General features: G+C 42.2%; 1 protein-coding gene across 6 annotated transcripts in view; it reads left to right on the top strand.

Moving 5' to 3' along the window:
- RSU1 (Ras suppressor protein 1) overlaps positions 1 to 13,821 on the top strand; it is a 192,343-nt gene that overhangs the window by 30,122 nt on the left and 148,400 nt on the right. For 3 of the 6 annotated variants that reach the window (XM_036097050.2, XM_036097049.2, XM_036097055.2), the window contains exon 3: positions 3,004 to 3,054. The exons of 1 other annotated variant lie outside the window; for it this stretch is intronic. In XM_036097050.2, coding sequence (XP_035952943.1) covers positions 3,004 to 3,054 — 51 coding nt within the window. Of the gene's footprint in view, positions 1 to 1,693; positions 1,837 to 3,003; positions 3,055 to 13,821 lie in introns of those variants that run through there. 2 more of the 6 variants (XM_078075182.1, XM_078075181.1) reach the window with 2 other exon arrangements.

Here is a 13,821-nt window from a genome sequence, read left to right as displayed (position 1 = left end):
AGATAGCCTGGCCAGAAGTGTCCAGCAATGTCTTTCATGCTCGACTGGTCGTGTGCCCCATAGCCAGGTGTAAGCCATCAGTCTACACATCCCTAAACAGTGTAAACAAGCTGGCCGTGGGGGTTTCCTGGGTGTCTTCAACTTTAAGCTGAACATCACACGTTGCTAGCCAGCGTCTTTATCTTGATCTTGACCAAGAATCTGTACCAAACTTCCAGGGGCCCCTGCAAATAAGCGTAGAGCTGTCTCGGTCTAGCTGTAAGAGAACTCTCTTCCGTGCAGCTATATATAGGGTTATTGATTACATAGTAAGTAGGTTAGAGGTAACGGAAGCCAGAGTTCTGTTAGAGAAGGGAATCACAAATACAGAGGGAAGAAACTGGAATGAACTGTGTCATGTTGTATTGGAGCTGGAGAAATTGTTGTGAACTCAGGGTTTTCAATAATATAGTGAAATCAGTAGAGAGAGAGAGAGAGAGAGTGTGTGTGTGTGTGTGTCTGTGTGTGTGTGTGTATTCTCAAGCTCTGTCCACTGAGAAGAACTGAGAATACTGAGCCCCAAATAGCAATGAGCACATCTGGTGCCCAGATTTTGTCTTATAAATACCAGTTTCCACAAAAAGGAACCAGAGCTCATTAGAGAAATGGTGATTTCGGGGCTGTGGCTGAAAAAGGACAAGATGAGCCTGAATATCTTGTCCCAGGAAGTGGCGAAGTGCTCAGGGAGCAGTGGGGACCGTCAGAAGGCTTGGGGCCGGCTTGGACCGCCAGATCGGGCAGTTGGAACACCAACATAAGTAAGAACGATAGATGATAGTCCACTGACTGAAATAGGAAACCACAAGGCCATCCAGATACAAAGAAAGAAATTGCAATTTCTCAGCAGCAACATTCTTGACATTTTGGACTGGATGGTCCTGAGGAGCTAAAACTATGCTCTGCCCGACTGTCCTTCCAGAAGCATCCGGACTGTTTTGTGCTCTGGAGATTCCTGCAGAGGAGCGAGCAGGCTGCCTCGTGCCCTGGAGGATGTGAGGCAGCATCCCAGGCCCCCTCCCCTCGGGGTGCCTCTGCCGCAGACCAGTGCTGGCTCATACAGACACAGTGTGGGAAACTTAGGTTTTCAGTGGCCGTGGTTGGTAGAATCAGAAACGTTGCCGGACATTGCCAGTGGCACCGTGAGGGTAAAGATTGCTGTGGATCGTGCACCACACTTGGCGCCGGATACTTATAGAGTTCTGAAGTACCCTCCCGTCCTCAAACCCCGTTCTCTCCAAATGCTTATTAATTACAAAGGGGAAAAGAGTACATGTTCAGTGGAGAAGCCTGGCAGACGTCCGCGATCAAGGGAAGATGGTCAGCGACAGGACAAACTGAAGTTGTGCCCACCTGATAGGACACATCGAGGAGAACCCCACGTTTCCTTGACATTCCTGCCAAAGAGGCTTAACCTCAGTCTAACCGCAAACAAACAAATTGACGAATCTGCATGGAGGTCGTAATATAGAATAATTTGGCCTGCAGGCAGGCTTCCCAGTTGCCACGGTCGTGAAAGGCAGGGAAAGAGAAGTGCGGACAAGAGATGATCTGAGAGACCCCCTAGCTGCACGCAGCTGGATTGTGAACCGGATTGTTTTTTTCTACAAGAAGTGATTGGGGCGTCGGGTGAAACTGGGGTGAGGGCTGAGGAGTAGGTGGTGATGACGTGTGATGGGAAATTCTTGGCTTGGGTGGCTGTGCTGGGGTTCTGTCGGAGGATGCCGTCTGAGAAATACTCTGACTTTATGGGGCATCAGGCCAGCCATGTGCTCTTGAAAGATCGGGGCAGGAAAACAGGTACCTGTATTGCATTTTGAATTTTCTATAACTTTGCAATGGCTGAAAAAAAAAAAACCTACTCAAAAGTTGTGATCAAGGGTGATATTCTTGTTTTCTTCCCAACATGCTGGGATCCAACATGGAGACCCTTCTTGAGAAAAATTTTTGTCTTCTTACTTCTTAGGGAAAAAACTCTGAGGCATTAATATAATAATGTTTTTAGAGAAAGAATATTGGAAAAATGTCTAAATCTGTTTAATATATAAAATACGTATTTAATGGGGGGGATGGGTTAGCCTGTTGATGGGTGTTAAGGAGGGCACGTTCTGCATGGAGCACTGGGTGTTATACGCAAACAATGAATCATGGAACACTACATCAAAAACTAATGATGTACTATATGGTGATTAACATAACATAATAATAAAAAAAATATGTATTTAAAACTTACTGTTTAAAACATATGCTGATCATCCCGTGAAGTTTTAGAGCCCAAAATGGAAGGCAGGTCGCTTTTTTCTTGGACTTTTTTTTTCTTTCTTGTGGATCTGTATTGTCTTTCTTTATAAAGTTGGACAAACCATCTTTTAAGCAAGTCTCATCTTGTTCCGTTTAAACCTCCACGAGATTGTTGGGAACTGGTGAGCAATCTGCCGGTGCTTTGAAACATCAACCAAAATAATTTGAGGGGAAAGTTTTTTCCTATTCATCACTCGGTAGCGTGTAGAAGAATTTCTGGGTTGCCAGTGGGCACAGGTGAAGTGACATGCTCCCTGTTTACTGGGACATGATCTTTCCGTCTTCATATGATGTTCCCTTTGGGACAGGTGAGGCGCTGTGCCTCTCCACGCTCATTCCTGAGACGGATCGCTCAGGCTAGGCCAGTGGTGCGGGTCTCAGTGCAAAGCTAACTGGCCCTTGTAATGTTTGATCCTGTGACATTAATCCCATTAGCTCTAACCCGCTGTGCTAATTGCATAACTTTTCTTAATTTGGCGTAACATTTAACTTTAATCTTAATTTGGCGTAACATTTAACAGACAGTGTTACATGAAACCTTGCTTCTTTTTTTTGGGCAATAACACTTCAACCTGTGAAGATAATTCAATGCTTTACCTTGTAGGAGTGTGGGGATAATTTGGGTACATTTACTGACTGTGTGATTTTTTTTTTTTTCTTTTGCAGTCTCTTTAGCCCACATCACGCAGCTGGTCCTCAGCCACAACAAGCTAACAAGTGAGTTAACTTCACCGTTGGTTACACAGTTTCTGACTTGTAGGTAATATTGTGATACTGCTGATTCTTTTGTTTCCTTTAAAGATGCTAATGACAGGTGTTGTTTGGGGAAACCTAAAATCTTTTTTGGTGTCCATGCGATACACGAGCATCTTCTGTATTTTGTACTTCGCTCTGTTTTTTGTTTTTTTTTTTTTTTTTTTTACTTTGCATGTTTTGAGGATTCTTTCCTCACATGTGTAAACTGAAGGAAGAACATCATGACGTTGCTTCTCAGGAAATGGTTCCTTTCAGGGCTGCTAAGTGTTCCAGTGACCTCAACTGCCAGGCGATTCACAAGTGTTTCATGGAAAAATAAAAACTTTTTAAAAAATATTAGAGTTGGGGCGCCTGGGTGGCTCAGTCGTTAAGCGTCTGCCTTTGGCTCAGGTCATGATCCCAGGGTCCTGGGATGAGCCCCGCATCAGCTCCCTGCTCGGCGGGAAGCCTGCTTCTCCCTCTGCTGCTCCCCCTGCTTGTGTTCCCTCTCTCGCTGTCTCTCTCTCTGTCAAATAAATAAATAAAATCTTAAAAAAAATATTAGAGTAAGAGTTCTTGGCTTTCTCTGTACTTCCCCCAAAAGGAGGATATTTAACTGTTGCTCTATTTCTCAGATGGGGGGGAGCCGCCCACAAAATATGGAAGTTATGTAAGTTGGCATCTGCATTTTTCACATTTTTGAGTCTGGTTCCCAAGAAGAATTCTCTGGAGCCTGGGTTGTGTCATGGCATGGTTAACATACAGGAGAACTGATAGTTGTTTTTATGAAAATATCTCATGTGAGTGATAATACGCCATCTTATCCCTAGAGCTATGACTTTAAAGATTTTAATGACAGGGACCAACTCTCCTTTCTCATTCCTAATTGACTGTCACTTCTTTGTGCGTGCCATATTTCCTGCAGACTTGAATGACTTTCTAATCATGTGGCAAGAATTTGTTAGGGCGCTTTCTGAGTCCCGTGAAATTGAGCTGAATGTCATGTTGAGGGATTTGTCATGTGAATTTATGTGTGTATGTGCATTATGTACAGCTCGAGGCTATGTCACCGAGCTGTTGATTATTGAGAACTAAGAGGGCAGTTAGGGCCCTTTGTGTGCGGGGAAACAGGCAGATTTAGTTCATTTTTAACTAAAGCACATATTTGTAAGGCCAAGGCAGAGTGACACGATCGTCACATATGAGTAACGGTGGTTACAGAAGCTGAAAGTGAGGGCTCTACGTCACATGTGATCGTTTTTGTAACCGGTAATATGCTGCCAGTTTCATGGTTTTCATAACAAAGGATCGTCTTGTCCACTGAGACCATAATCCCAGTTTAGAGGGGATTTGCAGTTTGTCTTGAAAGGTGGACAGCATGATCCCTGAATTCCCTGAAGCTATTGCACAGTTCATAAAAATATTTAATTACCAAGCTTCCCGTGGTTAGATTTGCATCATCAGCAGAGTGAAAAAAGTGTACATTTAAACAAGAAGCAAAACACGCTCCATTCGTATTACATCACTAATTGATCTGTTCTTTAAAACAAAAAACCAAACCAAAACAAAAAAACCTTTCAGATTTTTCAGTTGTTTATTTCTTTTCACATGTCCACAAAGATAGAAATTTCAGGGATCAGTGGATCAGTTTCTTTCTCCAGGCATATAATACAAGATTAATTTAGAGAGGCATAAAAACGAAGTTAAATTGTGTCTGCTATTAAAGAGGTTGGCTGTGAATGGATTCAAACTTCAAATTTCTTCCTTTCCTGTTTTTTTTCCTTTCTTTTTTTTTTTTTTCCTTTTTCTATTTGAGACATTCTTGACCTAATCCAGTAAACTCTAATTAATCGTCTTGGTAAATTCTGTTTCAAGCCATTGTGAGTCGTGTCAGTGACACTCGATCTGTTCCACTAAGGTCAAATTAGCATCTTCTACTATTTTTCTGGCATTTAAATGAATGACTTCGCTATGGTTTTTCAAGTATTTATAGTAAATATGTCCATTTGATGGAAATATAAATATGCATTAAATGCAAGTGGCTGAGCACACCCTCCTGTCACTTTGTATGGTAATCAGTGTCTTTCACTTTCTGTGGTTTTTAATAGGGCCTGGCTGACAATGCTGCATTAAAACCAGTGGCACTCAGAAGTGAAACCCCTCAGCCCTGCTTTTGTCTTGCAGAAAGTGCTTGTGTTTTTCTTAGTCTGCCAATTACACTGTCGTTTGACATTCCCACTTGTGTGCTCATGGAATGAATGGCTAGCCGGCTCAGACTGGGACTTGATTTGGGGTCACTGTGGGACTCCACACACTGGAGTCAATATCAGCAGGGCCATCGGGACCGTGGGGCAACGAGTGGGCTTCCTTTCCCTGCTGGTGGTTTTGACGTGGACAGGTGCTCTCGGCGTAGTACCAGGGAGACCACAGGAAGCCAGAAGTGGGCAGATGATCCTTCAATTCCCCAAGATTCTGCCAACCGAAATCCTTAAAGCTTTCTGTATTTGAGTTCATAAAAAATACTCCCAAATTGTCAAGCCAGTCACTATTAGGGGTTCATCATTCTACAGCAGCACTATTTACATTTAAACCAGGGGGGATTGGGGCAGTGTGGATGGGTTTTGGTAGAGTGGCGGGGGGGGGGGCATTGCTCGGCCTGGAACAACTTCCCTAGGGGCACGCGTCTCCCTGATGTATTTAGGCGGAAGGCAGAGCAGTGAGCGAATCTTTTCCTTCTAACCTTCTGCTCTGACGGGGCAGGTGCTGGCGGGCAACCGAGCAGAGGTGCTTTCTGGCCCAGGAGGGAATGGTTTCAGAGTAAAGATGAGGTTCTTCCGCCAGGCTGTCCTGTCTGAAACAGCATTCGCCCCGTGATAACCGCATGCATCTGGTGGAAGGTGCGCTTTGCCTGGCTTGCAGAACCTGCCCCATCTGCACCCCCCCCACCCCCCCAGCCAGCTTTTCCTCCCCGCTTGCTTCCGACAGATTGGTCAGGCTCTCCTCATGCCCAGCCCCGCCTCTGCACCCATGCTCCCTTGCCTCCTCCCTTCCACCCGTGCGACCTCACCCCTCCTCCTCTGCTTGAGGCTCCCCTGGCCGCCCTGGCCAGTGGGAAATCTTTCTTCCCCAAACTCCTATTGTTCATAGACCCTTAACACCAGTGCAGAAGCATGTGCTTGTCCTCCTACTGCTTTATGTTTACTCACTCTCTCCAGGTAGATCTTAAGCTTTCTTGAAAGTGGGGACCATTTATTTATTTTTCTTTAACACCTATTACTGAGCACATAGTGGCTTCCCAGGAACTGTCTACAGAAAGCAGTAGATGGCAGGGAGGTCCTGGGAGGACACAGCTGGCCTGAGGTGAAGACATCTGTGTGGAAACTGGACTTTCGGGATTAACTGGTATAGGGACCTGAGTAGATGTGGCCACCACACACTTCTGTTTCCTACTCATGGACTCACATCACACATGCTGGAGAATGTGAGTGCTCTAAAGAAGCATTTCCCGGTGTCCTGGGCATTGATGTCCACGTCATGTTCCTCGTCATGGGGACCCTTTCATAGTGAGGAGTGATGTGCTGGGATGGCACCCCTCGGGTACAGCTCAGCATCCACAGGTGGGGATGGCTGGTGTCAGGATGACCCACGGATGCTCCTTCTGCGCGGCGACTCTGATGGGCTCATCTGAGTGTCACGTCTCCATAAAGCCTCCTTTCGTTCTTAGAGCTGTGACAGCTTCCGTGCCTGTTACTCTTCCACTTCAAGTTAGTTTTATATATTTAAGATCCACAATTATTTACTGATTTCTTCATGCAATTAATTGCATTATAATTTCCTCGAGGTCAGGAGCCCTGGCTGAAGCTCTTTTGTATCCCGCACCTCCAAAAGTACCAAGAGCATGTTGAAAATCACCTCGGCCCTCAGTTAATACAGGTTGATTAATGCACTGGCAGGTGATGAGTTGGGCTAAGTCAGAGCAGACGGAGATGACCTACCCAGGGGCTTGCTTACTCTCTCAGTGTTTTGAAAGAAGGGAACATAGCAGTGATTTCAAAGACTGTTTTCCTGTGTGTCTGCCCCCCTGCTCCAATGCTTGCCTTTGTGATTACTCTGCCTTTTAAGCCAGTGTTTACTGAGTCTTTTCAGTTGGCCCCGTAAGCTCATACCTGGTTTTTATGGTGGTTTGGGAAGGTTAGCTTTGTAAATGTTTTCCTGCTTGTTTTCAGTCTTAGAGAATTTCATTTTGAGACCGTCATTTTAAGACTTGTCCACTAGAGGTCACTGTTGAGATACGTATTTTTTTTCCCCCCGTGGGTCTTTTGGCTAAAAGATTAAAAAACCAAATTTGTGTCATCAGATTAAATTTTTTGCAAGCTATTCTGCTCTGCCCAATAGGGTATGTTGCTGTTGCTATTTACGTGGTGCAGTTTGCCATAATTAAGTTATATCCTCTATAAGGATATATATTTTCTCTTTTGCACCTATAATTATCATTCTGTCTCACATACCATTTTTTAGTTTATTATGGCTACTTTCTCAAGTTAGAAAGTTTACTTCTTTACACTGGAAGAATTTTATTGCCCTTTGTAGTATTTTGTATTGGGGATATGTAAGATTTTATTCCTGTGGAAGAAAGTTGAAAATATGTATGCGTGTAACCAGATTTTAATTCAAAAATAACCATGTAAATCTCAGGGAAATGTGCATTTTGTGAGGACTTATATAGATTCTTCTACTAAATACCACTGTGAAGGGAAGGATGCTCTACCTTATGAAATGAATTACACTCTGAGTTGGTGCCAAAACAGTTTCTGGGCATAATTTTTTAATGTGAGGCTTTTCTTAATTTTAAAAACAATTTTATTTTTACAGCCAAACCCACATACAGATATTGCTAGCACCTTGAATATGACAGTCGTGTTTTTCATTTTGTGACCCATGCATTCTGAGGATTAAGCATTCATCATTTTGTGCAAAAAATATGAAGGATATTGTTTCGCTTTTTGTGAACGTTGTGCAGCCAGCTCTGTGTAAACCTTTCATAAGTCTGGGTCTCTGGGTGTAATTGTTCAGTTTTATACTTTGAACTGTCATATAAAACCTTTTTTTGAGGTTTTAGGAGTTTTGCCTGCAGTTTGAGGCCCTAATGTGACTGTATCTTGTCATTTAGTGCATCGGAAATGGCTAGTCAGACAGTAAACCTAAGTTTTATGGCGAAATGTGTTTTTTTTTTTTAAACAGACTATTTACCATTAGTTATAGCTTATGTATGAATTTGAAATTACAGTGAACAAGAAATGCTAGGATTTTCTTTATTAGTGATTTCAATAATTTATCAAAGGTAATGTTCTAAATATATAGAAGTTAACATAATGTTTTAAAATTTTATGTAGATGTATATATATCGATAGGATATTTACCATAAACGTTACTATAAATGAATTAAGGAGCATGTTGCACATGAAAACATGACGTTCTCAAAATATGCAGATCCAATTATAATGAAGAAAATTAAACAGTTTTTAAAAAAGCGTGATAAATTAAACCGCTTTCTACAGAGCTCATAGATTGTTGAGATGAATGAGAAAAATAAACTGTTCCAACTCATAAGAATGACCTTCACCGGTGTTCAACACCTTTCTGTTCTAAAGTCTCTAGTTCTTCTTTCATAGATTATTTGTCATGCCTTATGCAAAAGTTCCTGTGCATGGCTTGTATGAAATTAAACTGAGGGGAAATATGCAAAATAAATCGTCTCTGTGTCATGAATTTATCTTGTGACAATGTCAAAACAACTTGCTGTTTGCATTTTAAAAGAGTGTAAATGTATTTATAATACAGAGGCTTTGATCAATAGCTTATTTTTTTAATTAGTGCACATTTATCAGTTTGTTACTATGCCACCATTTGAAAGATTGGATTTGAAAAACTATATACATAGTATTTTTGAGTCTGGCAGCTATTAATTAGACAGTATCTATCAGATGATACCAGTGGTTAGGTTACCATAAAACAGTTTACCCACAGTTGGGAGTTTGTTGGTATTTTGGTTTTAGTAAGTAAACCTGCTAGATCATCATGTGGAAGAATCTGTTGGCCCCACAGTCCAGAACCAGCAGTAGTCCAAGGCCAGTGGGTGAAGTTGGAGAAGCTGTCTCTTGATGGTATTGTGTCCTTAGCTCAGAGACTCTGGCCCACTGATCCAGCACTACTAACCAAAATGTACCTGTTCTAGAACCTCTCTTCTTGGGGTCTTGTTCTGTGCTAAGAGGAAGCTAGCTAAACTGTAGTGTATTAATTCTTCCACAGTATTTTTTATTTATTTCTTATTATTACTATTTTTATTTGGGGGGGACAGAGGGAGAGGGAGAGAGAGAATCTTAAGCAGACTCCACGCCCAGTGTGGAGCCCGATGCAGGGCTCCATCCCATAACCCTGAGATCATGACCTGAGCTGAAATGAAGAGTCGGAGCCTTAACTGACTATGCCATCCAGGCGCCCCCACGTTATATTTTTAAATGGAATGACTTTAGTTATGAGAATTTCAGAATGCTGGCAGGCTGTGGAGAAAATGACGTTGGGGGTACTTTGAACCTGTCCCTTTCCAAATCATAACTAGCCCCTCTAGGGAAGCTGATCTTGAAAAGTGTTTGTTTTACTATTTACAATATAATTCTCAAACAGAATTGATTTAATAGCAAAAATGTGTATATAAATCGTCTGTTGACTATTACTCCTAAATAACGTGTGGTGTGCGTGTGTATGTGTGTGTAGGTACGTGGGTGTTGTGGAGGAGGGCAGGAGAGGATATTCTTAAGAGGTGCAGTTCCTTGATACATACATTCTTTTGGAGAAGTTCTTAACATTTCCTAACTCACCGACCTTTTTTAATGGGGTGAAACTGTGTCAGTGATCCCTAGAAGAAGGCACATACGTTTTGTGGATCCTATAAAAACCATCCATGAATTCTTCAGGGGTGCATATAACTCAGATTTAGAAACCCTGGAGTAGGGGAAAGATAGCAGTATATTTGCGGTGTGGATAAACTGGTGATATTTCTTAAGAGATGTTCGCTGGAAATTTGTACAAAACTGCAAAAGGGTGACTTTCGATGCAATGTGAAATTCACCCTTGATAGCTTTTTAAAAATGTTCGCAAGCTCCACCTACTTTGGCTGCTGAAATTTACATTTCGTTAAATACGAATTGTAATCTTGAGTGGAATGCGTATGTATTGTTAGCCTTAAATATAAAACTGCCCATTGTTTTACCAGCAAAAATGGGTTTATTTGGGAATAGCAGAGAATTGCAGGTTGGGACAAGCAAGCTGTGGCAAAACCACAGGCAGGTCCGGAGAACAAAGGAGAGGGGGAGCTCCTCCGTGGAGGAGGGGGGAAGTTGGGGATGCTGTTATAAACAAAAAACCCATTGGAGTAAACTGGGAGCTGGAAGTATGGTGGCTTCTCATTGGCTAAGTTGTGCCTGTCTCTGATTGGCTGGGCTGTTGCCAGGGTGAGGAGGTAAGGCTTTCTTCCTCCTGCAGGGATAGTAAAGTACCCCTGGGCGGGGTCCATCTCTTCCTGTTGGGTCCGCAGTTGACTACCAGTGGTAGGGCGTGAGCGCTCCCCCTGCTGGCTTCCCAAATCCGTTTGAGTGAGGTTTCCCTTTATTAATTTTCACCATATATGCATATTTCATTTTCCATAAAACCTAGGAGACTGTCTTTTTCCCATTTCAGTTTTTCTTCTGTTTGCCAGTCAGCCTAACAGGACAAAACATTGCGATTGACCTACCACTAGTTAACAAACTCATCTACCTCCTTTTCAGATGTTTTCAGTCTGAACCCTCTTGTCTGATTTTTTTGCTGTTCCTTTAGCCTTTTTTCTCCTGTCCATAATACTCTTCTCTGATCACCTGATTCTTATCTGCAGTCCCTGCCCCTCTTCAAATCTTGCTCATCCTTCACAAAGTTGGGATGCGTTCTCCTCTTTTCCCGCAAAGCCTGCCTGTCCCACCACCTGCACTATGTGGAAAATAAAGTAAGGCCGTCCAGAGTTTATGAGACTCTGAAGGGCCAACCTTTCGTATATGATGACTTGAGTGTGAAAGGAAGGGCATTTATTGACTCCCTCCTCTATATCTGGTAGAAGTAACAGTCCTGAAGTGGTCAAGTAACTAGAGCTGGAAGGTGGGGAGCTTTTCATGGCATCCAAGCTTCTGTGCTCACCATTGCCCAGCTGCCTTGCCAAGGATGTATGTATGAAGTTTACATATCCCACCCGCATAAACCTAGGAGCTCAGTGGAGGAGGCATGCCCATGGCTCTTGACATGTTCAGATAGAAAAGCAGGGAGAATTCCAAAGGTTAAAAGGCAAAATTGTTAACATAGAGGGGGCATTCACAAAGCCCCGTGTGGATCCTGTGGATTTTTCTGGCCCTGGGCATTTACCCTTGCTCCCTTTCTTCCTCATGTAATTACCCCCGTCCTCAGCATTAAAATGCAAGATGAGGAAAGAAGAGAAGTAACCCAGTGTGGCCTCTTGCTGAGGTCATTCTTAATTATAGAAGATGTGAACTATTAGCAAAGCATGGTGTGTGTGTGTGTGTGTGTGTGTGTGTGTGAATTTGACTTGTCTGCTGTCTCCTTCATGTTCATAATCAAGGATTGAGTGTATGTGTGTATAATGCATTCTGATGATATTTAAGAGCCTGGAGAGCTCTTTCTAGGTTGTGAGCTTGCTTTCTGCAATGATTGAAGTGGGTTTTGGTTTTGGTTTTGATGTTCTCCTCTTCCTTCTTACTGTGTCTCGAAACTTCTTAGGCATTTTTCCTAGAGAAGCCTCTGCCCTTTTTCTTGCCCTTCACTAGATGTCACTTCCTCCCTGACCACCGAATGCCACTGCTTTTCATCTTAATGCTGCTTCTCTGACCCGGCTCCCTGGTTAAGGCTGGTTATTGACATACTGCCGGGCTGCCCATGTAACGCCTCAGCACTGGAGTATGGTTTCAAAGGTATGTTCCTGAAAGAATTCAGGGTTCAAGATTGTGTGGACCATTCCTTGGTTCTCTTTGGGCTATTAATAAAAGATTCAGAAATCAAGTAAATTCTGCATCCTCAGAGGGGCAGAAATCCATACTTGTCAGCTTTTTAGGAGATTTGTTTGGCTTGTTTGGCCTTGCGTACACATTTTTTATAGCCCGGGGACATATATTTTTGCATGTTTGACTTTATACTGTAAAATCTGCCTTAATGCTTGCTTGTAACTTTTTTCCCTGATTTTTGTCGAATTGATTATTCTCATTGTTGCCAAAAGAGTAGAACCTTTTTTTTTTTTTTTGCTTTGATTCTTTTCAATAAGTTAAGTCAGGATATTTTTGGTTAGTAAAATTACTTAAGCTGCAGAATCTTAAGGGGGCCCATAATGAGATACAACAAGTATGTACCTCTAGGTGTGGGTGCTCAGTAAATACTGTTGTTTAACTGAATGTGGCATTACTATTGTCATTTATAAAGCTAATGATGATTTTGGGGGATGTTGGCCTTTATTGGTTAGATGTTTAGATATTTTGGTATTTAATTTTTACCTTGAGGAACATATAGATCCTTTTAAATGAGAATCTGCTTTACTGTTTCATAAACTTTATGTTTTTAAATAACCCATAACTACTGTAATTCACTGTTTTAATAGCTGCTTTGGGGGGAAATCCCATAAAATCTGTAAAGCCTAGTTATCATTAGTATACTTTTGAACTTCACATTCTCGTGCTAAGATATAATTAGTTCATTACCCACTTTGCGTTTTGGGCCAGAAAACAAAAGTCATTAATCACTATAAATACAAATGACCTTTTTTGCATATAAAATTCTGAGCGTAATTATTTGTATGCATGACTAAAGAGATTGTTCTTTACAGGTAATCATTGGACTGGCATTCAAGACTATGATTCCTAATTTGCTGAAAGAATTGGCATCTAGATAATGAGTCTAGACATCACCTCTGTGGGAGGAATAGACTAGGGTCTCCAGCTAGTATAATTGGGTATTAAAGGGGCTGTCCTTTTACTCTGACCAGGAATGCCCCAAATTCGTATTTCTCATAGTTTCTGTTGTTTTGGCTTCTTCCCACCTTGCCTCACTCGGGGCATAGGGGGACAGTTGTTATCCAGTATTGTATTCATCCAATATTGGGGCAAAGAAATGTTTGCTCTCACCACTATTTGGATGTATTCTCGTGGTTTTCATCCTTTTTCTAATAACTTTGTTGTAGCACTGTGTCTTAGGGATCTAATAACTGGCCTCGTTGAATGATCTTCTACCTTCCCTTATCCTTTTCTGTTCAAGAAATCTTAGAAAGTTGGGGCGCCTGGGTGGCTCAGTTGGTTAAGCAACTGCCTTCGGCTCAGGTCATGATCCTGGAGTCCCGGGATCGAGTCCCACATCGGGCTCCCGGCTCGGCAGGAAGCCTGCTTCTCCCTTTCCCACTCCCCCTGCTTGTGTTCCCTCTCTCGCTGTCTCTCTCTCTGTCAAGTAAATAAATAAAAAAATCTTTAACAAAAAAAAAAAAAAAAAAAAAAAAAGAAATCTTAGAAAGCAGCAGAAGCATACAGAAATCTGACTGAGCATTTTCCTTTGTTATAACAATCAAATCTCTTTTTTTTTAATCTAAATATGCCAGGTTTGGGGAGGCAGTGCTATCTGATTTTTTTTTTTTTTTTTTGCTTTAGCTTATCCCATAGGGTGTTGTCTTCA

The sequence above is a fragment of the Halichoerus grypus genome, chromosome 6 (genome assembly GCF_964656455.1).
Source record: "Halichoerus grypus chromosome 6, mHalGry1.hap1.1, whole genome shotgun sequence".
In the NCBI taxonomy this organism is placed as follows: Eukaryota; Metazoa; Chordata; class Mammalia; order Carnivora; family Phocidae; genus Halichoerus; species Halichoerus grypus.
This window is presented reverse-complemented; position numbering and strand designations above follow the sequence as displayed.